The sequence below is a fragment of the Zea mays genome, chromosome 7, assembly GCF_902167145.1.
Source record: "Zea mays cultivar B73 chromosome 7, Zm-B73-REFERENCE-NAM-5.0, whole genome shotgun sequence".
Taxonomy (NCBI): domain Eukaryota; kingdom Viridiplantae; phylum Streptophyta; class Magnoliopsida; order Poales; family Poaceae; genus Zea; species Zea mays.
Window position 1 is genome coordinate 52,960,644 of NC_050102.1, and position 27,932 is coordinate 52,988,575.

The following is a 27,932-nucleotide window of genomic DNA, read 5'->3' on the forward strand; positions in this document are numbered from 1 at the left end:
GGCGGCGCGAGCAGTCTCTCTTTCTGTGGCTTCGGCGGCAGTGACTAGTATACGACGAGAGAGGAAAGGAGGCAAGGACTCGGTGCCCTTTTTTATGGTCATCACAGGGTCGGATCGGGTTTTGTTGCGCTCGACCAGCTGAAATCGTGTGGTCAGCGGGGATTTCGGGCACGGCCGTTGCCAGAGGAGAAAGACGAAGGTCTACAGTGGCGTTGACGCAGAGACTGGCACGCGGGGCCCACTAGACGGTGGCGCGGATGGCTGGCATGTGGGTCCGTGTGATCAGTGGTCCAGGTGCGGCTGGTGCGCAGCTGACAAGTGGGTCTGGCTGATGAGTGAGACACGCGAAGCACTGAGGCTGACAGGGTGGTCCCAGTTGTCGGTGCCGCTCCCCCGGTCACGCGCGCGCTGAAGTCTTCCGGGAAGAAGGCACTGACCCACCGGGCCCGCAAGGCAATGGCGTTGGACGGAGCTGGCGCGCTCGTTTGAGAGACTGACATGCCGAGCCCGCTTGTCGGCGCAACATCCTAGCTAGGCCGCGCAAAGGGGAAGGTAAGTTGGGCCGAAAGCGAGGAATTGAGCCTAAGCGCGATTTTCCTTTTTTTTTTCTTTTCCTTTTTCTTTTTCTTTTCAGTTTTCTTTTCTTTTTATTTTTAAATCTAAAATTTGAATCCAAATTTTATTGTGAATTTATCACTTAGGTTAAATGTACAAATCAAGATACTAGCATGAAGAGATACCTTTATTTATATTCTTCTTCATAGTGTATATTGTTTCATTTTCCTCTCTTTTCTTTCTCTGTCATTCTCAATGGTGGACCCCATTAATTGCAATAGTAAGAAAGGATCGATGCTCCCAGGGTAAGAGTCAACACGTACAACTCCACCACAAAAACTCATCACCACTATATCCCCCACCAGTTGAAGGATCGGTGATTAATGTGATTAATGAGCACTAGAAGATCACCCTCTTTAACAATATATACAACCGCTTGTACGCAACCTAGCCGAGAGGAGTAGATAATATAATACTGTGATGCATAAAGTGGACAATGAGAGTTTCTACAACGAAGCTGAATAAATCGATTTTAGGCTAAAGTACATGTGCCAAGTTCTTTGTCATCGGTTCAAGTGGTACATGAAGGATAGTGACAAATAACTCAAGTGATGAGAGCAAAAGATCTTATCTTAACTTGAATAGCGATCATATTTTCATCACCAAAAAGTATGGACGCACCACATTTTATACGATAGGACAAGAGCTCAACGAAGGGGAATAACCTAGCAAAGTAGTATCGAGTCACCGTATCAGTAGAAAGGAATATTATATTAAATAATCTCTAAAAGGCTAGTAAGAGTACTCAAACTAAATTATCTGAGCAATTTAATAAATTGTCCATCGATGTGTTTCATATCGACTAAAAGTCTATAAAAAAGCCACTGACGCCGAACTGGCAGGCTGAGAATAAAGAATATACACCGAAACATTTGGGGTAGGCTGAGAATAAAGAATATACACCGAAACATTTGGGGTAGATAAGGGCTGACAGGGTACATAAGTCTCGGTGCCACCCTTAACAAATTCATACTACAGCCATGAACCTAACTCAGGATTAATCCAGTCCTACAAATTATGCTCTGTAAGCAGGGCAATAAGCTTCAGGTTATCAAGATCATAACATACTGAATATTAAAAGATCTAGTTCTCGCGGTGGCCAAAGAAGAGATATAGGGCTCTTTTTTGCTGATTCTAGCCACCAGAAGTTGTTGTGTGCTGTCAAACCCGCTTATATGAGAATCACGATGATAAAAATCGTCCAAAATCAATATAAACACATATCAGCCGATTCGTCGTCGCGATATGAGGAATTCGTTACTTCCAAGATCCCAAACTATATGAATTCATTATCTTTCTCCGCATGTAATCCCCACGATACTTAGGTTCTCTCCACAGACATATTCTCCAAAAAAACTCGTCAGAAAGAAGCTAAAACAAGAGGGCCCTATATAGCTCTTGCAGTGGCTAAAGGAAGAATTTTGCATGCGATCATATAGATATCGGCAAAGACTGTTCATGAAGGGATAAAACACTTCCGCCTAGCACCTGTTGATGGACAGAAAGCCTAGGTGTAACCCTATCCCTCCAACTAAGCATATAGCACTTTTTAGAAACACAGATGGCAGTCAAGATACACCAATATATATATGCAAAATAACTCGTTTCAAATGTATATCATACAACACAATCTGGATGATGAATCGGCACTCAATCATTCATCAGGATTTAGCGATCCATAGCATTATAATTGCCAGCCTGAGCTTGAGATGGAGAAAAATATCTAGTTGTTTGAGATGATTAATTTCCCAGTACTTGGTATCACCTATCACACAACATTAAAAGACCAAAAATATGCAAATAATATCACTGAACAGATAATTCTAGCATTCTAAAATCTGCCATGACGACAGCAGAAAGTAGCTTTGCCAGGAGACCAAATTCATTGATTATGAAGCAAATCCAGGCAACAAAACAACATGTTACATGTTAGCTAATAAGTGGCAAAGATGAGAAACATTTCACGAAAACATAGCATATATTGGGAGCATGAATGCATGACCAGTATTTTTTGTGGCAAGAGGGACCAACTGGCAAGCCTTGCCTTGCAGTCCCTAAATCAAGATGGATTGCAGCATGAAATGTTGTAATATGAAGTTAATAGCTCAATAGGAGACTTCGGAAAGTCGTCCTAGACATGTCAAAATCCTAACAAAGGTCCCAATGATTCTATACAAGCATCCTCCAACATACTAATGTGTGCAATCAGCACAGTAGGAAAGAAATTCGCTCTACAAGCACCTACATTATATTGATCATTAAACTCTGGCAAACACTACAACTCATGCATAATGCTGTAAAGACACAATGTTACCTCAAAAATCTCATACAAGGATACCCCAAAAGCTGATTGTTCAAATACCACAAAAGCAGAGCCTAGCATCAATTTGCATAGAATTGAATTAATTGGCATGGAGAATGAATAACACAATATGCTATATAACCTAAGCCATCACTCCATAAAAAAACATGTCCCTTAAAAATAAAAGCAGTTACTATAGGGCCTAATCCAATTCTTTATAAGGTCCATCTCAATAAACTTGGCAGCTAGCTGGTTCCATCAATGTATGAAAAAAGTTCTAATACTAGTTATCTTATGCAGTATTATTGAGGGGGAAGGCTAACTGAACGCATAATATTAAAAAATCCTTGTCAATGTATCAATTATTGAATCATCAACACATAATAGACTCGACGTATAGTTCAGACATACAGTAATACACCAACATGTTATATTGTTACACATATTAAGCATCATATTTCAAATGTTTCCAACTTATGAGAAGACAACAGACCAGCTGATGACTACAGGAACTCGATAACATCATCGAATATGAATTACCAATTCAATGCTCCTCTTTAGCTCCTCTTGTGGTCCCTATTCTTCCGTGATCGCTTTGCTCCCCGGTGGTCATGTCGCTCATCCTCATCTAGCCCACTGTTTTCTGACTGGCAATGCCTCCTCCGCCTGCTGGATTGCTTCTTGTCATGTGCAGAATCACTGTCACCATTGTCACAGTCAGATGCATCCCTCCAGTGATGGCTCCGCTGGTGACGTTGATGCCTCCTTTCTTCACCTCCAGATACATCCTTCTCATCCAACGTGTCGTCACTCCTGCGGTGGCTCCTCCTCTTCCTGTCCTTCCTGCTCTTCCTGTGCCTCTGTCTATCTGAATCAGTGTCATCGCTGCTAGCCTCATCAGATCTTTCATGCTTCTTCGATCTGCCGGACATCTTCTTCCTGTCCCGGCCTCTTCTGCCTTCATCCTCCTCACTATCATCACTCCTACTCCTTGTGTGCTTTGATTTTCTCTTGCTGCTGCTGTTCCTATGGTGGTGGCTGGACGACTTCTTTTCCTTCCTGGGCCACCTTGCTCCATTCCTGGAGCGCTCGCGCTGAGCAATTATCTTCTCCAGCTCAGGGTCGATGTCTGAATCAGAGGAATCGCTGTCCTCGTCCTCTTCCACATCATCAGAAGCATCATCTGCATCCCCACCGGCAGCAGCTTTCTTTTTTATCTCGTCGAACTTGGCTTGCGCGGCCGCCTGTGCAGCGGCCTGGGCGTCGGCGTCGTCCAGGTCCAGGTCCTTGACGGAGAGGAAGTTGCGGCACTGGAAAGTGAGGTGGCCAACGCGGCCGCACTTCTTGCAGGCGCCGCGTGTCTCATCGGAGTTGGAGCCTGTGATGCGGGCGAGCGCGAGAAGGCCCTGGAAGCTGGTGTAGGCGTTGCCATCGCCCGAGCCGGATCCGGAAGCTGCGGCGGCGCTGGCGGCTGCGTTGGCGTCGTTGGCAGCTGCGGCGGCGGCGTTGGCGGAGACGGAGGACGAAGGCCGCCCCGGCTGTTGCTTGTCGTTCTCGGGCGCGTAGGGGTCGTATCCGATGGCGCTCTGCCAGATGCCGTGAGTCTGCAACGCCGCGCTGCTGTGCACGCGGTTGTTTGCGGGCATGCGGACGCGCCCCGCCGTCGCCGGCATCTTGGATCGCCGCCGGTTGCGCTCGGTTGAGGGGTAGAGTTAGGGTTTGTTGGGAGGGTGGACGGGGATTGGGGATCAGGGATTGATTTCAGCTGGATTGGGGAACGCGTCGAAAGGTCGAAAGTCGAACCGGAAAAGGAAGGGTAGGCGCGACAGGAATTTCTTTACCATCTTATACTAGTCGGTTGACCGTGCATTGCGACGGATTACAACAATACTCATATAAACTATCCACCAAAAAATTCAATTTTTTTTATTGACTATCTTCGCTCTCCGTATAATATTTTTTTTTGATTTTGCTAACTGATGTATTATTTACTCCATCCAACATATCTTGGTACAACACGACCAACAAAGTGAGCGATTAAAAGAAAGTTCACAACGACTGACTGAATGAACAGAGATTATAAAATGACATAATTCCATCATACAGGACCAAATAAGAGAAAATTTATAAGCTCAAGTTTTTAAAATAAGTCACATGAACTCAAACTTATAAAAAAGATAAATCAAAATATAGAGTGATTGCTAATGTCAGGCATCAATAAAAACTGAATGCGCTCCATGTAAATTATGCTACTTCGTAATAATTACTAATATTCAACATAACAAATAACCTTTCATTTTTAATGTTAGTCTGATAAATCATTGTTGCTCCGTCTAATTCAGCAACCTCAAACACCATAGAGTCCATTACGCTAATATGGTCTCAGAAACGACCTAATGCTTGCAAGAGCCAAGAACGTCGTTCCGTGCTTGGGTTGTAGCCTCGGCCCGTATTGCTAGTCCGGCCCGGCACGATTATATTTTTTATTTTACAAAAACGTATATACATATACATAATTTATATTTAATATTCAAAACATCTTGGTATGATGTTCTACTGGTTTGACAGCTTTACCTAGTGTCTCCCGTCCTTCTTTCATCAGGGCATGGATTCGAACCCCACCTCCTGCACCGTTTTTTAACATTTTACGTCCATTTAATCAAATGGGTCGACGGGGTAACGGGCTGGCCCAGCACAGTCAGCAGGCCGGCATGACGTGCCTGGGCCAGAGTTGTGGCCCGCGGACGTCTGGCCCGTGCCGGGCCGTTGTTTGGCCATCTATAGGCATGCGACGGATTAATTTGAAATAGTTGTAAGGGGTTATTTGTAAAAAAAATGACACGGGACGACATTTTACGCCCATTTAATCAAATGGGTCGACGGGCTAACGGGTTGGCCCAGCACAGTGAGTAGGCCAGCATGACGTGCCTGGGCCAGAGTTGTGGCCCGCGGGTGTCTGGCCCGTGCTGGGCCGTCATTTGGCCATCTATAGGCGTGCGGTCGGTGGATTAATTTGAAATAACCGTAAATGGTTATTTATAAAAAAATGGCGCGTGACGACTTTGAAACTGGTGCTTTAAGTATAGTATAGACTAAGTAGTCGTGCGTTACGACGACATATAAATTATTAAATATTTGATAAAATATTAGAGTACAACGATTACATAAAAATAAAGTATATGGATTTATACAACAACCATATGACTTTCAGAAGATCAAAGACCCACAACACTTGTTGTTAATGCTAACACATTTTCACATTTCTAGCAGGTAGCATGGACGTACCCCACAAGTAAAAAATCTGGAAGCCTGCACTCTGTGACTATGAAAAGGAACAAACAAAAAGGATGTGAGGTTCACCACATTTTATCTTCCAGACAAGACCAAGGGGCTGACATTAGATACCTCCCTTTCTAATGGCGTCATTGGTGTCAGAAACCTTGGTTGGTGAGCGGTCATGAACTCCGCGATGTCTTCCATGACGTCTTCCAATAAGAACAATATTTTCATCTTTGTCTATGGAGGAACTCTCCTCGTACGACCAGTCTCATTCTTTTTGAAAAATCAAATAAGTACCCATTATTCCTTACCTAATATAATCACAACATTGTTCAAACTATTCCTACATAAGAAAGTAGAGAATCAAATGCAGTACCAATTTACAAGAAACTGTTGTTCATTTGGGGTTTTCCCCTTATTTAAAAAAAATATGGTCAGCCGGACTGGGCCACTACAAGGCCTAAAGACCGAGCAGCCCAGCCGGCTAGGGAGAAGCTATGGCACCTCGGTGCCTTTAGCTGCCTTACGGGAAAAAGGCACAGGCAGGAGGCGGCGGCGGTAGTTCAGCAGCAGTGGCAGCGTTCTTCGTACGTCGATTTCTGTGGCTCGATCTCTCGCTCTTCTCGCTAATCCGTTTGCCTCCTCCTTTTCTCGGCTCCTTAAAAGGATGGATAGTCAATCTTTGAGGTGTGCGCAGAAAAACACCGGTTCCTGGTTCCTCTCTCCTACTCTCGGATCCAATCAGTCTAATCTATTTTGGTCCTGACGTTCTTGTTTGGCTCGCTGGTGGTGATTGGAAGAAGAAAGGAGGAATTGTTGCTCGTGTGCAGTGTGTTTCTCTCGTGTTCTAGTGTTCCTCTTGTGCGCCTGTGTGGTGCTGTGTGCGTCTGATTATTGTCCACCATGGCTGGTGCTTGGGCTCCCTGCTGCACAGTGTTCTTCTTCTCGGGCTGGTGCTGTGGACGTCTCCCACGACCTCAGTAGCGGCTCTAGTATCTCCGTCAACCTCCCGACGTGCAGGTCCGGACGTGGGCGGCAGAATTGGTTTTCTGGGACAAAACATTGTGTCCGCTGAGCTGGTCTTCCCACGTAGACAATCTACATGCTGTGAGTTACACGTTGACTCACTTTATTTACTGTTTAATTTTGTGGGTGGATTTGTTTGCTCAATGATAATAGCAGTGTAGTGAGACAACGTGACAGTCTGGGTTTTAGTGTGTTGTTAATTTCAGCATCAAGTATATATTTGTGCATAATTATATCTCTATTTGCTGAGGCTGTTTACCTGTGTGTAAATTCTGTTATTTTATTTAATACACACCTCCTTACTAGTTGTGTTTATGCTTGATTATTAAGCTTATTACATTTGATCTAAAACCCTGATTTTGTAAGATAGGACTATCACGTTAGTCGAGGATCTCTGATCACCATTTAGCATTGGAGGGATGTTTATTACAGCAACCCACTATTTTGAGAGCAATATCAAAAGATAAACAATAATGTTTATGTGTATAATCTACCTTCTTCATCGACAAGCCATGTTTAATATTGAAATGGACCTGAGTAGCTATTTTACATGTTTTCATGTCCTAGAATTGCTACTGTTCATTGATGCTATAATTACATATGGCATTTATCTGAGTTATATATTTGTTTTATTCGGAATTAAAATATTTAATATATGTAAATTTGTTGAAAGCATGTCACTTATTTCTCTAAAATTACAACATTCCAGAAAACCAATTCGTATAATGGCCTCTAGTTGTGATGTCATTAAGCCTGAAGCGTTCGACGACGCTAGCTTTAAGTGATGTCAGATTAAGACTCGCACGTGGCTCACTAACCTAAAATTATTTTGGGTAGTGATGTCGGTTGTTCCCTAGGCTGCATCAGATAATGCTGATGATGCAGCAAAGGCCGCCGCACTAGCGGAGAAGGCCAAGTGGGACGAAGCCAATGAGGCATGCTTGTCTCGTCTGCTGAACGTCTTGTCGAACTGCTTATTTGATGTGTACTCTGGTTTTACCTCCGCTAAGGGTCTATGGACTAAACTTGAGAACGAGTTCTCTAAAGTTGACAATGGCAATGAGTCATTCACAACGGAAAACTAGCTCAACTATAAAATGGCTGAGGGGAGGTCTGTTATGGAGTAGTTACAGGAGATTCAACTCCTTGTTAGGGACTTGGTCCAACATGGCTGCATCCTACTAGATAGTTTTCAGGTGAATGCAATACTGGCAAAGCTCCTGCCTTCTTGGCGAGACTTTGTGACTTCACGTCGCCACATAAAGAAGAAAATAACTCTCACTGAGTTGTCTGCTGCTATAAATGTGGAAGAGCGTGCAAGGGCCAATAACAAACCATCCCAGCAACTTCAAGCTCATGTTGTTGAGAAGGGCGGATATAGAAAATTCTAGAAGAAGAAGAAGAAGAACTCTTCACAGAAGAATCGAAACCAACCTAAGTCCAAAAAATGAAGAAGAAAAAGGAGGACTTTATCTGCTACGTTTGTGGTGTCTCCGGGCATACAGCTCGGAGGTGCAAACTTAGGAAGGGAAAATGTCATCCACCTCAGCGCAAATAAGGGAACGTGATGGTTAACTCCACCCAGGGTATGCACCTTAGGCCTTTATGGCAAGTCCATCAGATGACTGGTGGATGGATTCCGGTGCTACTGTTCATATTTGTGCTGATTGATCCATGTTCTCTTCTTTCCAGGGATACAACAGCGCACCAGTCTTGATGGGAAATGGTGTTTCGATAGCAGTTCGAGGTACTGGACAGGTCTACTTGAAGTTAACTTCAGGAAAGAAGCTCGTGCATAAGGACGTACTCTATGTGCCCTCGATAAGCCGAAACCTTATATCTGTGTCGTTGTTGCTTCGACAGGGTCTCAAATTAGTGTTTGAGTCTAATAAAGTGGTCCTGTCTAAGTTTGGTACTTTTGTTGGAAAGTCATATGAGTCAGGCGGTTTGTTCCGTCTTTCTGTTTTGAACAATCATTCTTCTTACCATGTTAATATGGTCTGTAATAACGATTCCATTAATGATATTTGGCATTCCCGTTTGTGTCATGTCAATTTTGTGGCCATTAAGAGATTAAGTGACATGTCTTTAATTCCTGAATATAAACATGTTAAAGGTGTAAAATGTGGTATTTGTGTGCAAGCTAAGCAGCCTAGAAAACTGTTTCATACGGTTGAAGGTAGAAGTACCACTCCTTTAGAACTAATTCACTCAGATGTCTGTGAGATGAATGGTATAATCACAAAAGGCGGTAAAAGTTACTTTCTCACCTTGATAGATGATGCTACTAGATTCTGTTATATTTACTTACTCAGAACCAAAGATGAGGCACTAGAACACTTTAAGATCTATAAGACTGAAGTTGAAAACCAGTTAGACAAGAAAACTAAAAAGTTGCGGTCTGATAGAGGAGGTGAATACCTTTCCAACCTTTTTTATGAGTACTGCAAAGAGTGTGGAATCATTCATGAAACCACCACTCCATATTCACCTCAGCCAAATGGGGTAGCTGAAAGGAAGAACCGAACAGTGTGTGACTTAGCTAATGCTTTGTTGCAAAGTTCGGGGATGCCTGATATCTGGTGGGGCGAGGCAGTACTCACGGTGTGCTATGTCCTAAACAGGGTGCCGCCTCGCAACCATGAGGCCACACCCTATGAAGGATTTAAAGGGAGCAAGCCAGATCTTTCGCATTTTCGAACTTGGGGCTGCCTTGCAAAGGTGAATGTCCCGTTGCCGAAGAAGAGAAAGCTAGGCCCTAAGACCATAGACTGTGTGTTCCTGGGTTATGCACATAACAATGCAACTTATAGATTTCTAGTGGTCCATTCCGAGACGAGCGAAGTCGTTGTAAATGTCATAATGGAATCTCGGGATGTGACATTCTTTGAGAGCATCTTCCCTATGCGGGATAAGGAAGTAGTAGCCCCAGATGGTCCATCTCGGACATATTATCTGCACTCGAGTGTCCATGACCAGACTCCAGATTTGGAGTTAAGGAGGAGTAAGAGACAAAGGTCTAAAAAGTCTCTGGGAGATTATTATATTATTTATCTAGTGTATGAAGAACCACGCTCCCTCACAGAGGCATATACATCTCCGGATGCAGAGTACTGGAGGGAGGCTGTGAGAGCACCTAGAGGGGGGGGGTGAATAGGTGATCCTGTAAAACTTCAAAACTTAAGCCACAAAAACTTGTTAAGTGTTAGCACAATTATGGCCAAGTGGCTAGAGAGGAGTCAAAACACAATAACCACAAGAAATCAATCACAGAGATGACACGGTGGTTATCCCGTGGTTCGGCCAAGTACAACACTTGCCTACTCCACGTTGTGGCGTCCCAACGGACGAGAGTTGCACTCAACTCCTCTCAAGTGATCCAATGATCAACTTGAATACCACGGTGTTCTTGCTTTTCTTTTCTCAATCCCGTTTGTGAGGAATCTCCACAACTTGGAGCCTCTCGCCCTTACAAAAGATGTTCACAGAGAATCACAGAGCAAAGGGGGGATTAGCAACTCACACACGACACAAAGATCACAGCGAGTACGCACACACAAGACCCAGACTTGAGCTTAAAAGACTAGCACACTAGAATGGAGCTCAAATCACTAGAATGTCGAACAAGTGCGCGAGATTGATGTGTGAGTGATCAAGAGTGCTCAAGGAATGCTTGGTGTTCTCCTCCATGCGCCAAGGGGTCCCTTTTATAGCCCCAAGGCAGCTAGAAACCGTTGGGAACAAATCTGGAAGGCCATCTTTGCCTTCTGTCTCGTGGCGCACCGGACAGTCCGGTGCACACCGGACACTGTCCGGTGCCCGATTTGTTTCCATAAAAAGCTCATCCGACCGTTGCTTTCTGATGCAGATCTGCGCACAGTTGGCGCACCGGACATGTCCGGTGCACACCGGACAGTCCGGTGTACCTTTCCGACCGTTGGCTCGGCCACGTGTCGCGCGCCGATCGCGCGGCCGACCGTTGGCCCGGCCGACCGTTGGCCCGGCCGACCGTTGGCTCACCGGACAGTCCGGTGCACACCGGACAGTCCGGTGAATTTTAGCCGAAGTCGCCGGAGAAAAACCCGAGAGCGGCTATTTTGCTCCACACTGGTCTGGCGCACCGGACACTGTCCGGTGCACACCGGACAGTCCGGTGCCCCAGCCCGAAATAGCCTTTGGCTGTACACAACCACTCTCCACTTCTTCTTCCTGTTTCTAACACTTAGACAAGAATATTAGTACACAAAACCAATGTACTAAGGCTTAGAAACATACCTTAACTTGTGATTTGCACTTTGTTCATCCATGGGCATATTTTCACATTTAAGCACTTGTGTTTGCACTCAATCACCAAAATACTTAGAAATGGCCCAAAGGCACATTTCCCTTTCAATCTCCCCCTTTTTGGTGATTTATGCCAACACAACATAAAGCAAGTGGAACAAGTGCAAAACTACTTCAAATAGAACTCAAATCTATTTTGATTCATTTTTGGCATATATGGATCATCCTTTGCCACCACTTGGTTTGTTTTTGCAAATCAAACTCAATTCTCTATCTCTATGTCAAACACACATGTTGAGGCATAAAGAGAGTCATTCCAAAAGAGATTGATCAAGGATTTCAAAAACTCCCCCTTTTTCCCATAATTACTACTTCTCCCCACAAGAAGCCAACTTTTCACAAAAGAGACAATAAAAGAGTTTTGACAAAACAAAAGCTCTACCCTACTATTTTCAAATCTCTCAAGTGGTAGCTGATCCATTTATCGCTTTGGCCTTTATTTTCTCCCCCTTTGGCATCAAGCACCAAAACGGGATCAATCTTGGCCCTTTAACCCCATTGTCTCACCAAAATCTTCAATTAAGAATACAAAGGCAATAAGATCGTAGAGATGAACTTGGAATAAGTTACCCTCTCATCGGAGTGCAGTGGAAGTCTTGCATGGTCCAAGTCCACCTTTTCCTTTCAATTCTCCTTCGAGACTAAATCAAGCAAACTCAAACATATGGTTAGTCTCAAAGGGTCAAGTTGTAACACATCTCCCCCTAAACATGTGCATCACTTTGCAACGGACTTGTGAGGTCCAGGGAGTGTTTGTACAACTTGAGCACCACAATAAGCAACAAAATGCAGAATGAACATGATCAGAGGCATAAACACATGTATGCTACAGTTCAATCCAGGTTCCGCGAATTTAAGACATTTAGTTCACTACGCAGCCTGCAAAAGGTCTTCTCATCTAGAGGCATGGTAAAGATATCGGCTAGCTGGTTCTCGGTGCTAACATGAAACACTTCGATATCCCCCTTTTGCTGGTGGTCTCTCAGAAAGTGATGCCGGATGTCTATGTGCTTTGTGCGGCTGTGTTCAACAGGATTTTCCGCCATGCGGATAGCACTCTCATTATCACATAGGAGTGGGACTTTGCTCAGATTGTAGCCAAAGTCCCGGAGGGTTTGCCTCATCCAAAGTAGTTGCGCGCAACACTGTCCTGCGGCAACATACTCGGCCTCAGCGGTGGATAGGGCAACGGAGGTTTGTTTCTTAGAGTTCCATGACACCAGGGACCTTCCTAAGAATTGGCACGTCCCCGATGTGCTCTTCCTATCGACCTTACATCCAGCATAGTCGGAGTCTGAGTATCCAACTGAGTCAAAGGTAGACCCCTTTGGATACCAGAGCCCGAAGCAAGGCGTAGCAACCAAATATCTAAGAATTTGCTTCACCGCCACTAAGTGACATTCCTTAGGATCGGATTGAAATCTAGCACACATGCATACGCTAAGCATAATATCCGGTCTACTAGCACATAAGTAAAGCAAAGAACCTATCATTGACCGATATGCTTTTTGATCAACGGACTTACCTCCTTTGTTGAGGTCGGTGTGTCCGTCGGTCCCCATCGGAGTCTTTGCGGGCTTGGCGTCCTTCATCCCAAACTTCTTTAGCAAGTCTTGCGTGTACTTCGTTTGTGAGATGAAGGTGCCGTCCTTGAGTTGCTTCACTTGGAACCCAAGGAAGTAGTTCAACTCGCCCATCATCGACATCTCGAATTTCTGCGTCATCACCCTGCTAAACTCTTCACAAGACTTTTGGTTAGTTGAACCAAATATTATGTCATCGACATAAATTTGGCACACAAACAAATCACCATCACATGTCTTTGTAAAAAGAGTTGGATCGGCTTTCCCAACCTTGAAAGCATTAACAATTAAGAAATCTCTAAGGCATTCATACCATGCTCTTGGGGCTTGCTTAAGTCCATAGAGCGCCTTAGAGAGCTTACACACATGGTCGGGGTATCGTTCATCCTCAAAGCCAGGGGGTTGCTCCACGTACACCTCCTCCTTGATTGGCCCATTGAGGAAAGCGCTCTTCACATCCATTTGGTACAACCTGAAAGAATGGTGAGCGGCATATGCTAGCAAGATACGAATGGACTCTAGCCTAGCCACAGGAGCGAAAGTCTCCTCAAAGTCCAAACCTGCGACTTGGGCATAACCTTTTGCCACAAGTCGAGCCTTGTTCCTCGTCACCACCCCGTGCTCGTCCTGTTTGTTGCGGAACACCCACTTGGTTCCCACAACATTTTGCTTCGGACGTGGCACCAGTGTCCAAACTTCATTGCGCTTGAAGTTGTTGAGTTCCTCTTGCATGGCCAACACCCAGTCCGGATCTAGCAAGGCCTCCTCTACCCTGAAAGGCTCAATAGAAGAGACAAAGGAGTAATGCTCACAAAAATTAACTAATCGAGATCGAGTAGTTACTCCCTTGCTAATGTCACCCAGAATTTGATCGACGGGATGATCCTTTTGAATCATAGCTCGAACATGGGTTGGAGGTGCCGGTTGCGCTTCTTCCTCCATCATTTGATCATTTTGTGCTCCCCCTTGATCAAGCGCCTCCACTTGAGGTACCTGTTCGTCATCTTCGGTTGGGGAATGCACCATAGTTGAGGAAGATGGTTGATCTCGTTCACCTTGTTCCTGTGGCCGCACTTCTCCAATCGCCATGGTTCGTATAGCAGCCGTCGGAACATCTTCTTCATCTACATCATCACAATCAACAACTTGCTCTCTTGGAGAGCCATTAGTCTCATCAAATACAACGTCGCTAGAGACTTCAACCAAACCCGATGATTTGTTGAAGACTCTATACGCCTTTGTATTTGAGTCATAACCTAATAAAAACCCTTCTACAGCTTTGGGAGCAAACTTAGAATTTCTACCCTTCTTCACTAGAATGTAGCACTTGCTCCCAAATACACGAAAGTAAGATACATTGGGTTTGTTACCGGTTAGTAGCTCATACGAAGTCTTCTTGAGGAGGCGATGAAGGTAGACCCTGTTGATGGCGTGGCAAGCCGTGTTCACGGCTTCCGACCAAAAACGCTCGGGGGTCTTGAACTCTCCAAGCATAGTTCTCGCCATGTCGATTAGCGTCCTGTTCTTCCTCTCTACCACACCATTTTGCTGTGGTGTGTAGGGAGCAGAGAACTCATGCTTGATCCCTTCCTCCTCAAGGAACTCCTCCACTTGAAGGTTCTTGAACTCGGACCCGTTGTCGCTTCTTATCTTCTTTACCTTGAGCTCAAACTCATTTTGAGCTCTCCTGAGGAAGCGCTTGAGGGTCCCTTGGGTTTCAGACTTATCCTGCAAAAAGAACACCCAAGTGAAGCGGGAAAAGTCATCAACAATAACTAAACCATACTTACTCCCTCCTATGCTCAGATAGGCGACGGGTCCGAAGAGGTCCATATGCAGCAGCTCCAAGGGTCTTGAAGTGGTCATCACATTCTTGCTGTGATGTGCTCCTCCTACTTGTTTACCTGCTTGACAAGCTGCACAGGGTCTATCTTTTTCGAAATGCACGTTAGTCAAACCTATCACGTGTTCTCCCTTTAGAAGCTTGTGAAGGTTCTTCATTCCCACATGTGCTAAGCGGCGATGCCACAGCCAGCCCATGCTAGTCTTAGCTATTAAGCATGCATCTAGACCGGCCTCTTCTTTTGCAAAATCAACTAAATAAAGTTTGCCGTCTAATACACCCTTAAAAGCTAGTGAACCATCACTTCTTCTAAAGACAGACACATCTATATTTGTAAATAGACAGTTGTACCCCATGTTGCATAACTGACTAACAGATAGCAAATTATAACCTAGAGACTCTACTAAAAACACATTAGAGATAGAGTGCTCATTAGAAATTGCGATTTTACCTAACCCTTTTACCTTGCCTTGATTCCCATCACCAAATATGATTGAATCTTGGGAATCCTTATTCTTGACGTAGGAGGTGAACATCTTCTTCTCCCCCGTCATATGGTTTGTGCATCCGCTATCAATAATCCAGCTTGAACCCCCGGATGCATAAACCTGCAAGGCAAATTTAGGCTTGGGACTTAGGTACCCAACTCATGTTGGGTCCTACAAGGTTAGCACAAATATTCTTAGGGACCCAAATGCAAGCTTTATCTCCCTTGCATCTTGCCCCTAACTTCCTAGCAACAATTTTCTTATCCTTTCTACAAATAGCAAAGGAAGCATTCAAAGCACAATAAATTGTAGAGGGTTCATTCACTACTTTTCTATGAACATTTGCAACATTTCTTTTAGGAACAACATTTCTCCTAGTAACATTTCTATCATACACATAAGAAGAACTAGGAGCAAACATGACATGAGAATCATAAACATATGAATCAAAAGCATCATAACTTCTATTTACATTTCTAGTTTGTCTTCTATCATGATACAAAAAGGCATGGTTCCTTTTAGCACTAGTAGCCATAGGGGCCTTCCCTTTCTCCTTGGCGGGAATGGGAGCCTTATGGCTTGTTAAGTTCTTGGCTTCCCTCTTGAAGCCAAGTCCATCCTTAATTGAGGGGTGTCTACCAACCGTGTAGGCATCCCTAGCAAATTTTAGTTTTTCAAAATCACTTTTGCTAGTCTTAAGTTGAGCATTGAGACTAGCCACTTCATCATTTAGTTTTGAAATTGAAACTAAGTGTTCACTACAAGCATTAACATCAAAGTCCTTACACCTAGTGCAAATTGTAATATTTTCAACACAAGTTGTTGATTTACTAACTATTTCTATCTTAGCATTCAACTCATCGTTAATGCTCTTTAATTTTGAAATTGTCTCATGGCATGAAGATAATTCACAAGTAAGCATTTCATTTCTTTTAACTTCTAGAGCATGAGATTTTTGAGCTTCTAAAAATTTATCATGCTCTTCATACAATAAATCCTCTTGTTTCTCTAAGAGTTTATCCTTCTCATTCAATGCATCAATTAATTCATTAATTTTGCCAATCGTAATTCTATCTAGACCTTTAAATAAACTAGAATAGTCTATTTCATCATCGTCACTAGAATCATCACCACTAGAAGAAGCATAAGTAGAGTTTCGAGTACTTACTTTCTTCTCCTTAGCCATGAGACACGTGTGACGCTCGTTGGGGAAGAGGGCCGATTTGTTGAAGGCGGTGGCGGCGAGTCCCTCATTGTCGGAGTCGGAGGAGGAGCAATCCGAATCCCACTCCTTGCCTATATGCGCCTCGCCCTTGGCTTTCTTGTAGTGCTTCTTCTTCTCCCTTTTGTTCCCCTTTTCCTGGTCACTTTCATTATCAGGACAGTTAGCAATAAAATGACCAAGCTTACCGCATTTGAAGCATGATCGCTTCCCCTTGGTCTTAGTCTTGCTCGGCTGTCCATTGCGACCCTTTAGCACCGTCTTGAATCTCTTGATAATGAGGGCCATTTCTTCATCATTAAGACCGGCCGCCTCAATTTGCGCCACCTTGCTGGGTAGCGCCTCCTTGTTCCTTGTGGCTTTGAGAGCAAAAGGTTACAGCTCGTTGATCGGTCCATTCAAGGCGTCGTCCACATACCTTGCCTCCTTGATCATCATTCGCCCGCTGACGAATTTTCCTAGGACTTCTTCGGGCGACATTTTGGTGTACCTGGGATTCTCACGAATATTATTCACCAAATGAGGATCAAGAACGGTAAAGGACCTGAGCATTAGTCGGACGACGTCGTGGTCCGTCCATCGCGTGCTTTCGTAGCTCCTTATTTTGTTGATAAGGGTCTTGAGCCGGTTGTATGTCTGAGTTGGCTCCTCGCCCCTTATCATCGCGAACCGTCCAAGCTCGCCTTCCACCAACTCCGTTTTGGTGAGCAAGGTAACGTCATTCCCTTCATGAGAGATCTTGAGGGTGTCCCAGATCTGCTTGGCGTTATCCAAGCCGCTCACTTTGTTATATTCATCCCTGCACAATGAGGCTAGAAGAACAGTGGTAGCTTGTGCATTCTTATGGATTTGCTCATTAATGAATGAAGGGCTATCCGAGCTATCAAATTTCATTCCACTTTCCACAATCTCCCAAATGCTTGGATGGAGAGAAAATAGGTGAGTACGCATTTTGTGACTCCAAAATCCGTAGTCCTCTCCATCAAAGTGAGGAGGCTTGCCAAGTGGAATGGGGAGCAAATGAGCATTTGAGCTATATGGAATGCGCGAATAACCAAAAGAAAAGTTTGAGTTAACCGTCTTTTGTTTGTCGTGGTCGTCGTCCTTTTGGGAAGAAGAGGACTCATCGCTGTCGTAGTAGACGATCTCCTTGATGCGTCTTGTCTTCTTCTTCTTCCCATCTTTTCGCTTGTGGCCCGAGCCCGAGTCATTGGACTTGTCATCCCTTGGCTCGTTGACGAAGGACTCCTTCTCCTTGTCGTTGATCACAATTCCCTTCCCCTTAGGATCCATCTCTTCGGGCGGTTAGTCCCTTTCTTGAAGAGAACGGCTCCGATACCAATTGAGAGCACCTAGAGGGGGGGGGTGAATAGGTGATCCTGTAAAACTTCAAAACTTAAGCCACAAAAACTTGTTAAGTGTTAGCACAATTATGGCCAAGTGGCTAGAGAGGAGTCAAAACACAATAACCACAAGAAATCAATCACAGAGATGACACGGTGGTTATCCCGTGGTTCGGCCAAGTACAACACTTGCCTACTCCACGTTGTGGCGTCCCAACGGACGAGAGTTGCACTCAACTCCTCTCAAGTGATCCAATGATCAACTTGAATACCACGGTGTTCTTGCTTTTCTTTTCTCAATCCCGTTTGCGAGGAATCTCCACAACTTGGAGCCTCTCGCCCTTACAAAAGATGTTCACAGAGAATCACAGAGCAAAGGGGGGATTAGCAACTCACACACGACACAAAGATCACAGCGAGTACGCACACACAAGACCCAGACTTGAGCTTAAAAGACTAGCACACTAGAACGGAGCTCAAATCACTAGAATGTCGAACAAGTGCGCGAGATTGATGTGTGAGTGATCAAGAGTGCTCAAGGAATGCTTGGTGTTCTCCTCCATGCGCCAAGGGGTCCCTTTTATAGCCCCAAGGCAGCTAGAAACCGTTGGGAACAAATCTGGAAGGCCATCTTTGCCTTCTGTCTCGTGGCGCACCGGACAGTCCGGTGCACACCGGACACTGTCCGGTGCCCGATTTGTTTCCATAAAAAGCTCATCCGACCGTTGCTTTCTGATGCAGATCTGCGCACAGTTGGCGCACCGGACATGTCCGGTGCACACCGGACAGTCCGGTGTACCTTTCCGACCGTTGGCTCGGCCACGTGTCGCGCGCCGATCGCGCGGCCGACCGTTGGCCCGGCCGACCGTTGGCTCACCGGACAGTCCGGTGCACACCGGACAGTCCGGTGAATTTTAGCCGAAGTCGCCGGAGAAAAACCCGAGAGCGGCTATTTTGCTCCACACTGGTCTGGCGCACCGGACACTGTCCGGTGCACACCGGACAGTCCGGTGCCCCAGCCCGAAATAGCCTTTGGCTGTACACAGCCACTCTCCACTTCTTCTTCCTGTTTCTAACACTTAGACAAGAATATTAGTACACAAAACCAATGTACTAAGGCTTAGAAACATACCTTAACTTGTGATTTGCACTTTGTTCATCCATGGGCATATTTTCACATTTAAGCACTTGTGTTTGCACTCAATCACCAAAATACTTAGAAATGGCCCAAAGGCACATTTCCCTTTCAGGCTGTCCGTAGCGAGATGGATTCAATCATCTCGAATGAAACTTGGGAGATAACTGATCTCCCAGCTGGTTGCAAGCCTATGGGTTGCAAATGGATCTTTAGAAGGAAGAGGAGACCCGATGGTACTATTGAAAAGTACAAGGCTCGTCTTGTGGCTAAGGGTTTTACTCAAAAGAAAGAGGAGGATTATTTTGATACATATTCTCCGGTGGCTCGATTGCCCACAATCTGTGTGCTTTTAGCGCTGGCGGCTGCTTATAAACTTCTCGTTCATCAAATGGACGTAAAGACAACATTCCCAAATGGAGAGCTAGAAGAGGAAATTTATATGCAACAACCAGAAGGATTTGTGGTTAAAGGACAAGACAACAAAGTGTGTCGCTTGATTAAATCCCTATACGGTCTTAAGAAAGCTCCCAGACAATGGCATGAGAAGTTTAATAACACTCTGACTACTGCCGGGTTTTGTGTAAACGAAGCCGACAAGTGTGTGTATTATCGCTTCTCAGGGAGCAGAGGTGTCATCTTGTGCTTATACGTTGATGACATATTGATATTTGGGACCTAGTTGGAGGCTATCATGGAGACAAAAGTATTCCTCTCCAAGAACTTTGATATGAAGGACTTGGGTGAAGCTGATGTTATACTGAACATCAAGCTGATAAAGGGTGAGAATGAGATTACTTTGTCACAATCCCATTATGTGGAAAAAGTCCTGACTCGCTTTGGACATATGGATTGTAAACCAGTCACCACGCCCTATGATCCATCATACACGCTCTATAAATATGAAGGCAAGCCTATGAACCAGCTACTATATTCACAGATCATCGGATCTCTCATGTACCTGAGCAATGCAACTAGACTAGATATCTCATATGCAGTATGCAGACTAGCTCGTTACTCGGCCAGTCCAGGAGATAGACACTGGGTAGCCTTGTACAGAGTGTTTCGGTATTTGAAGGGAGCGATGAATCTTGGTATTAAATATACTGGATTTCCATCAGTACTTGAAGGATTCAGTGATGCAAACTGGATCTCTGACTTAGATCAAATGAAGTCTACAAGTGGCTATGTGCTCACTTTAGCTGGTGGGGCCGTGTCATGGAGATCGTCTAAACAAACAATGTCAACACGTTCCACCAAGGAGGCTGAATTAGTTGTGCTTGATTCAGCAGCATTGGAGGCTGAGTGGTTGAGAGACCTATTGTCAGGTATTCCAATGTTAGCAAAGTCGATACCGACTGTCCTAGTATACCGTGACAACACTTCTATGTTGCTAAAAGTGAATAGTAGAAAGGACAACAAAAAATCCTCGAGGCATATCAGAAGACGACTTGATTCATGTCAGCATGCTAGAGAGACGGGTGTAATAACCGTAGATTACATCAAGTCTGAAAGGAACCTTGCTGATCCTTTCACCAAAAGACTGGCTCAAAAACCAATCCAAGCAGCGCGCATGGGAATGGGACTCATACCCTGTTAGCGGTTTCAACTGCGGATAACTGTCCTGTGTGATCGGAGGTCCCGAGATCCAGGCTCCAGGAAACGAAGCACTGTGGAACCAAGAGCACAAAAGACAAAGAGTCTCATGAGCTGCTGTGCTCTATCTGTATGGCAGGTTGAGCGATATGCTCTTAATGAAGTCAATGCTATAAGCAGGGAAATTGTCCTACAGAATTTCCTTAATGATTTCACCTATATGAGCTGACTGTGGGGCCGCAGTCTGGGAGAGAATGGGGTTTTCTCTCTAGTGAGCTCATGAATAGATATTAAAGGGCATGACCGTAACGCCCTGCCCCGTAAGAGAAGCAGATAATCTGCCTAGTACTATGTGCCTCGTGTGCAAAGATTCTCACACTAGGGTTTGTGGATCAAGGCGTAGTCCTCCGCTTACTCGTGCAGGGTTGGAGTACACTGGGATAGGCTTTGGTTCAAACCTAACAAGTACCTCTACCGAAAAGTAGTATATAAACAGTACGGAAGCTCAATGACATTGAACAGAAAATAAGAGTGAAAATGGTGGGAATTGTTGTTCATTTGGGGTTTTCCCATTATTTAAAAAAATTATATGGTCAGCCGGACTGGACCACTACAAGGCCCAAAGGCCGAGCAGCCCAGCCGGCTGGGGAGAAGCTAGGGCACCTCGGTGCCTTCAGCTGCCTTACGGGAAAAAGGCACAGGCAGGAATCGGCGGCGGTAGTTCAACAGCAGCGACGGCGTTCTTCGTACACCGATTTCTGTGGCTCGATCTCCCGCTCTTCTCGCTAATCTGTTTGCCTCCTCCTTTTCTTGGCTCCTTAAAAGGATGGACAGTAAATCTTTGAGGTGTGCGCAGAAAAACATCGGTTCCTAGTTCCTCTCTCCTGCTCTCGGTTCCAATTAGTCTGATCTATTTTGGTCCTGGCGTTCATGTTTGGCTCGCTGGTGGTGATTGGAAGAAGAAAGGAGGAATTGTTGCTCGTGTGCAGTGCATTTCTCTCGTGTTCCAGTGTTCCTCTTGTGCGCCTGTGTGGTGCTGTGTGCGTCTGATTATTGTCCACCGTGGCCTGGTGCTTGGGCTCCCTGCTGCGCGGTGTTCTTCTTCTCGAGCTGGTGATGTGAACGTCTCCCACGGTCTCAGCAGCGGCTCTAGTATCTCCGTCAACCTCCCGCCATACAGGTTCGGACGTGGGCGGCAGAATTGGTTTTCTGGGACAGGACCTTGTGTTTGCTGAGCTGGTCTTCCCACGTAGACAATCTACGTGTTGTGAGTTACCCGTTGACTCACTTTATTTTCTATTTAATTTTTTGCAGTCTGCTAGTATTAAATACTCGGGTGTGATTGCACTATTGTGGGTGGATTTGTTTGCTCAATGATAATAGTGGTGTAGTGAGTGTTGGAACTTGCTCTCCCGAACAAGATGATCCAACGGGGGAGTGAAAGGGATGCAAACAAGGTTTTAGCTCAAGAAGGCAATTGCTCTGTTAATCCCGCCTCTCAAGGGCACTGTGCGGGGGTATTTATAGGTGCCTGAGTGCCCAGCGCCATGGATTAAAGATGCATGTGCCCTCAGGCGCCTAGGTCATCCCCAGAATATTCCCATAAAGCAGAGTTACAAACTGTCATTACAGAAAAGCCTTCACAAACCGGGCCCGTAATGCGCTCAGCCGCGCGGGGCCTGTTACAATGGGTCGAATTCTACGTGGGCCTTCACGTTGGACGAGGCCGCGAGACGGAGCGACCTCGTCGTAGGCCTTCGTCTTGCAGCGTATTGGACGAAGGGTGGAAACTGCCGGCCGTTTAGCCTCCGTTGGTTCGGTGAGATCGGCGAAGGCATCGAGCGAAGGGTGGCATCTTCGCCTTCGCCCCAACATTTGCCCTCTGAGGGACTAGTTCGACTAAGTCATCTGGTGCCGAAGGCGTCGCTAGATGGTGGAGACGCTGCCCTCGCTCGAAGTGGTTCCGCGGGGGTTTTTGATATGACCGTTGACGGACGCGGCACAGTTGGACTGCGGGTTTCCCGAAGCGTCGCGTCTTGTGTATAAAAGGGGGCGGGGCGGCGCGGGTTAGGTACTCTTTCTGTGCGCCGCAAAACCCTAGCCTCCTTTTGAAACCGTTTGACCACTCGCCTGCCCTCCTTGCTCCTGCTCATCGGAGATCTGGCCCGTGTGAAGCAAACCGCCCGCCGCCGCCGATGGTACGTAGCCATGCCGTCCTCTTCCTCTTCTGTTGCCGATACACCACCGGTCGGCGCATCGTCCGAGGGCACGCTGAGCAACGTGGCGGCGGAGGAGTTGCATCCTGGTGACACAGTGGAATTCGGCGTGTCGCGGATGTCCTCGATCCGCGTGCACGACATGCAACAGCTTGAATATTTTGGCGGCGGAGTGGCGCGTGTCCCGGGGGTAGAGGAGGTCCCTGAGCCAGAAGGTGAGTTGGTCGTCTTCGAGGCCTTTTTCGCTGCTGGCCTTCGTCTGCCTGCGCATCGATTCGTGGCGGTGGTCGTGCGTAGATTCGAGGTCCAGGTCCACCAGCTGACACCAAATGCCGTGGTGGCCCTGGCAAAGTATGTCTGGGCGACGACTTCGTACGGCGGGCATCCCTCTGTGGAAGTCTTCGCGAAGCATTATTGTCTGCATTGGCAGAAAAGGAAAATTGGACATAAGATTGCACAATTTGGATCTTGCACATTTACGCCGAAGACCGGCAAGACTTCGATGGAAGTCGTGGAGTTGGTGCCCTGCGCCCGCAATAAATGGGGCAACTGGTGGGAATTTTGGTTTTACGTTTCCGAAGGCACAGTCGAAGACCATCCAGGGCTCCCCGTGGCCGTCATGTGCTCACATTATTATGTAGCGTACCCGCAGTTCGAGGTAGTGGAGGATGATGAAAACGAAGGGGCCCTTCGGTGCGCTGTCCGCATGAGTAGCGGGCGCGACCTTGTTGAGGAGTTTGTCGGGTATGGGGTATGACCCTTGGCGCATGGCTGGGCGCTGGGCGAAGTATGCCCTCGCTAGATGCCCTCCCGTGGCAGGATGCTGGTGCGAAGTCCTGCCTTCGCGCTGGATTTGCATGGCCGAGATCCTGCCGCATTCGTGCATGAAGCGAAAGATAGTGCAGCGAGGATCGTGGGTCGCTACGTGCTGAAGACAGAGGGTCTGCGGAGCTGAGATATCCGTGGGTCCAATGACAGGCTGAATCGGGTCTTCGAATTGAACCGTTTACCATACGGTTGTTATCCCGGGGAAGACACCGCCGACCGCCGCGGGAAGAAACCGATGGGCGGTACCGAGGAAGGGCCTTCGCAGGAGACTGCCCCAGCCACTAAGAAGAGAAAATTAGGTACTATAGTGGGGGAAAGGGGGTGTCTGATAATTTTGCTGTGGAGTTGATGGGGACATGTGCGGCCCCGGGGGAAGGATGTCTTCGCCCAAGCTCCGGGAGTCTTCGACGCGAATGCTGGAGGTTACCGGGGGTCGGTGGCCAAAGAATCTTTCGATCCCCTGGGCAGAGGGCGAAGACATGTCTACGTCTCGTATAGCTCGTGGCTTGAGGATTTTTCCCTTACGGACGGAATATTGCTGCTGTTGTGTCGGTAGTGATGAACAAGGATCGCCAGGATGCTGCGCAGAAGCGCCGGGCGGTCATCAAGCTCCCCGATCCTAGGCGTGAAGCGAAGAGAGCGCGGGGGAGTGCGAAGGATGCCGCCCTCGGCGGTAGCCAGCCGACGCTGGCTGCGAAAGCGGCCGCGCCCGGATCCAGCAAGGTGTCGGAGAGCACGAAGGCAGTCGTCGCCGGCGGAACCAAGTCTACCCCGGGCGGAGCTGCAAAGGTCCGGGGGCTGCCTTCGCCGGGGAGACGCGTTGCCGACTTCGGCACGAATATTAGCGTGGACGACTATTTCGTTGGTAAGTAGTTTTTTTTGACCGGTGGTGCGTTGCAGGGTCGGGTGAGGGGCAAATGGTTGTTGTCCCGCCTGCGGTGGCAACCACGGCGTCAACCGTGGTGGTTGGGGTGAAGGGTGATGCTTTCTGCGCGAGCGGCGAGATTTCGTCGTCCGCTGCCGTCAAGGACGAGGCGGGCACCATGTCCCGCCGGCTGAGGGAGGCGTCGCAGCAGCTGTCGCAGCAGCTGAGTCAAGTAAGTTGAGCTGGACTTCGGTGTTTGCTGTTTCCATGGGGATTGTGGTCTTATGTGTTTCTGTTAGGCGGCCGACTTCGCCGACCGCGTGGCATCGGGTGCCCTTACTGCAGATGTGTCTGCCGAAGTCGAGAGACTTCGGGCACAGCACGTGAACGCCGTCCGGGAGAAGTCGGCTGCGGAGAGCAAAAACCACAGGCTGGCGGAGAAGGTGGCCGCCCTGGAGGCCGAGAAGACGGACCTCCAGCGCCAGCTGGTGGAGGAAAGGAGGGAGGCCAACCAGGCCATCGCCGAGGCGCAGGCTGCGCAGGCGAAGGCCAAATTGGCGCGGGCGGAGGGAAGTCTCGCCAGCCAACGCGCCGAGGAATGGGAGGTGAGGTTCAACGCTCTGCGCGGCCGCGTGGACAAGGCCGATGCCTCTACGCGCTCGGAGGTTGAGCGGACGCGCGCATAGCTCGTGGACTCGTACCGCGAGCTGGATGCGCGGACTGCTGACTTCAAGGTGCCCGACCGATAGGTGGGCCTTCGCTTCCTCGAGTGGTTGCAAGAGGAACTGCTGGTACTCCTGACCATCGTGGAGGGTTTCATGTCCTTTGCCTCCCTCGTCACCTGCGAAGGGGCCATGAATGTGCTGTCCCGTGAGGGGTGCAAACACTATGAGGTCTTCGACTAGTCCGAACGAAAACTTTGAGTGCGAGATTTTTAAGGTCGAAGACCCTGTGGTAAAGGATTCAGCGGGGGCACTCTTTGATCGGATGTGGGGTCCTCATGGCCGGGAGGCGGTTATGGAGCGGTCTGATCGGGCGAGAGAGCAGGTAAGGCTTGTTTTTTGTTTCATGTGGTTGAATGTGGGTACGTGTGGGTTTGCTGAATAAGTGTGCTGTTGCTGCAGATGGCGCGTGCCGAGGATGTCGAAGACCTTGGGGATCTGAACGACGCGCGGCCCGAGGCCGAGGTCAACCCGGTGCTGCCCGAGGCTGAGGTCGACCCGGCCCTGCGCTCGGAAGCCGTTGAGGGCTCCTCCGCCGGACCTGTGTCCACTGTGTCCGGTGAAGGCTCCTTGCCAGCCCCTGCGCCGACGGCAGAGGACCCCCCGAAGGCGGTGGCGGAGCTGGCAGCGGAGGATCCCATGGCGGCGCCTGGGCCTGCGCAGGTGGCTTAGTAGGTGTGGGGGAGTTAGTAAATTTTGTCTGTGTTACTGAACCTTGGTTGCTGCGTAGGTTCAAGATTTTGGGCCTGCTCACGCAACCGCTACTGACACTGCTAATTTTGTGACGGCTTCGACCGTGGTAGCTGAAAATGAATCGGATGATTCTGTGTCTAAGTTTTTTGAGTCTGATGATTCTGGGAGTTCGGTTGTGTGGACTGAAGAGTCTTCGGATGAGGACTTGGATTATTTTGTGGCCTTGGATGCGGTTGCGACGGAGGCTTCTCAGCGTGTGATGGATGCTGAAGTTTTTCCTGGTCCGAGTGCTGGGCGCAGGCGGCGAAGGGCGGTGGCGAAGCGTAGAGTGAGTGAGGTGGAGGGTGGGCGTCTTCGTGTGGATAGGGCTGGCAAGTGGGAATTGTTGTCCTCGCCAGTTGGGGTGAGTGTAGGTGAGGGGGAGTTGCGAAGTCTCTTTGAGGGCGAGGAGCTGAGGATAATGTTGTTTAACTACAGGGAGATGGGTATCATCCCGATGGTTGAACCAATGTAAGGTGTGATGCCCTCACTGTATGTGTGTAACTTTAATTGGTATGATGATTTGTATGATGAGGCTGTGTGCGTTCGTTGATCCGGCCGTGCCCGTGGGGGACTTGTGCACTTGATCTAGCGCGTTTATTATGTCGGTCCGGCTGCACCTGTAGTCGGTTTTTGTACGGATAGTCTTTTGAGGGAGACTTCGATTTTGCGCTTCGATTTTGCGCACTTGTTGTGCTAGTCCGACTGCACCCTTAGGCGACTTTTGCATGGATAGTCTTTTGGGGAAGACTTCGATTTTGCGCACTTGTTGTGCTAGTCCGGCTGCACCCTTGGGCGACTTTTGCACGGATAGTCTTTTGGGGAAGACTTCGATTTTGCGCACTTGTTGTGCTAGTCCGGCTGCACCCTTGGGCAACTTTTGCACGGATAGTCTTTTGGGGAAGACTTCGATTTTGCGCACTTGTTGTGCTAGTCCGGCTGCACCCTTAGGCGACTTTTGCGCGGAGTGTCGCACGCGAGGGTAGCCAGCGCTGCCCCTCGCGGTGACTTCGTTGTGGTCGAATGCCGAAGACCGTCGATGCGGTCTTTTTCGACGTTGTAATTTTTGTCGGGGATTTTTTGCGTGTATATTACATGGCTCCGCCTCATTAAAAACCTCACCCCCCGGGAGGAAAAGAGTGCGGGCCGGAATAAAGCTGTTTTGCGAATTACAAGGGCGAGCTGGCCCTGAGGAGTTAAACAAAAAATTGTGGAGATTGTCAATGTTCCAAGAATGCTCTAAGTCCTCGCCGGATGGCGTTGTTAGCCTGTACGCGCTGGGGGACGCCTTCGTCTTAACGATGAAAGGGCCCTCCCACTTTGGCTCTAGCTTGCCTCGGGACTCTGTCCGAGCTGTCCAGACGAGTACGAGGTCTCCTTCGCTGAATTCCCTCGGGATGACTGTGTGGTCGCGCCATGCTTTTGTTTGAGCTTGGTATTTGTTTAGGGCCTGTAGGGCGAAGACGCGGTCTCCGTCGATGAGGTCCTTTGAAGTAGGCTCGTCTACGTCGGGGATGGCTGAAGTGACTGTCCGCGGTGACCCATGTTTTATTTCTTGTGGGGTCATGGCCTCCGATCCATATAGAAGGCGGAAAGGGGTGAACCCAGTCGCCCTGCACTCAGTCGTGTTCAGCGCCCAGATCGCTTCAGGTAACAGGTCGGCCCACTTGCCTTTCTTGTCGTCGAGGAGCATTTTCTTGATGGCTGTGAAAATTTTACCATTGGCGCGTTCCATGACTCCGTTGGATTGTGGGTGGTACACTAAGGCGAAGGCAAGCTTGGTGCCAATGGAG

General features: G+C 47.6%; 1 protein-coding gene across 4 annotated transcripts; it reads right to left on the reverse strand.

Moving 5' to 3' along the window:
- Positions 1-2,177: 2,177 nt before the first annotated feature.
- On the reverse strand, positions 2,178-4,737 carry LOC100282940 (uncharacterized). 4 transcript variants are annotated; one of them, XR_555439.3, is made up of 3 exons: positions 3,458-4,735; positions 2,930-2,991; positions 2,178-2,380 (listed from the first exon to the last, which is right to left on the reverse strand). XR_555439.3 is itself a non-coding variant. In XM_008653245.3 (2 exons), exon 1 carries the CDS (start codon positions 4,588-4,590, stop codon positions 3,475-3,477), a length of 1,116 nt encoding a protein of 371 aa, XP_008651467.1. In that variant the 5' UTR covers positions 4,591-4,737; the 3' UTR covers positions 2,178-2,991; positions 3,458-3,474. The 4 variants fall into 4 exon arrangements, 3 of the variants coding, with proteins under 3 accessions (XP_008651467.1, XP_020396125.1, NP_001358817.1); XM_008653245.3 differs by having other exon boundaries at positions 2,178-2,991; positions 3,458-4,737; XM_020540536.1 differs by lacking the exon at positions 2,930-2,991 and having other exon boundaries at positions 3,458-4,729.
- Positions 4,738-27,932: the final 23,195 nt, after the last annotated feature.

Excerpts from the sequence above, each read along its gene's own strand:
- LOC100282940 (XM_008653245.3), bottom strand. The coding sequence starts at position 4,590 with ATGCCGGCGACGGCGGGGCGCGTCCGCATGCCCGCAAACAACCGCGTG.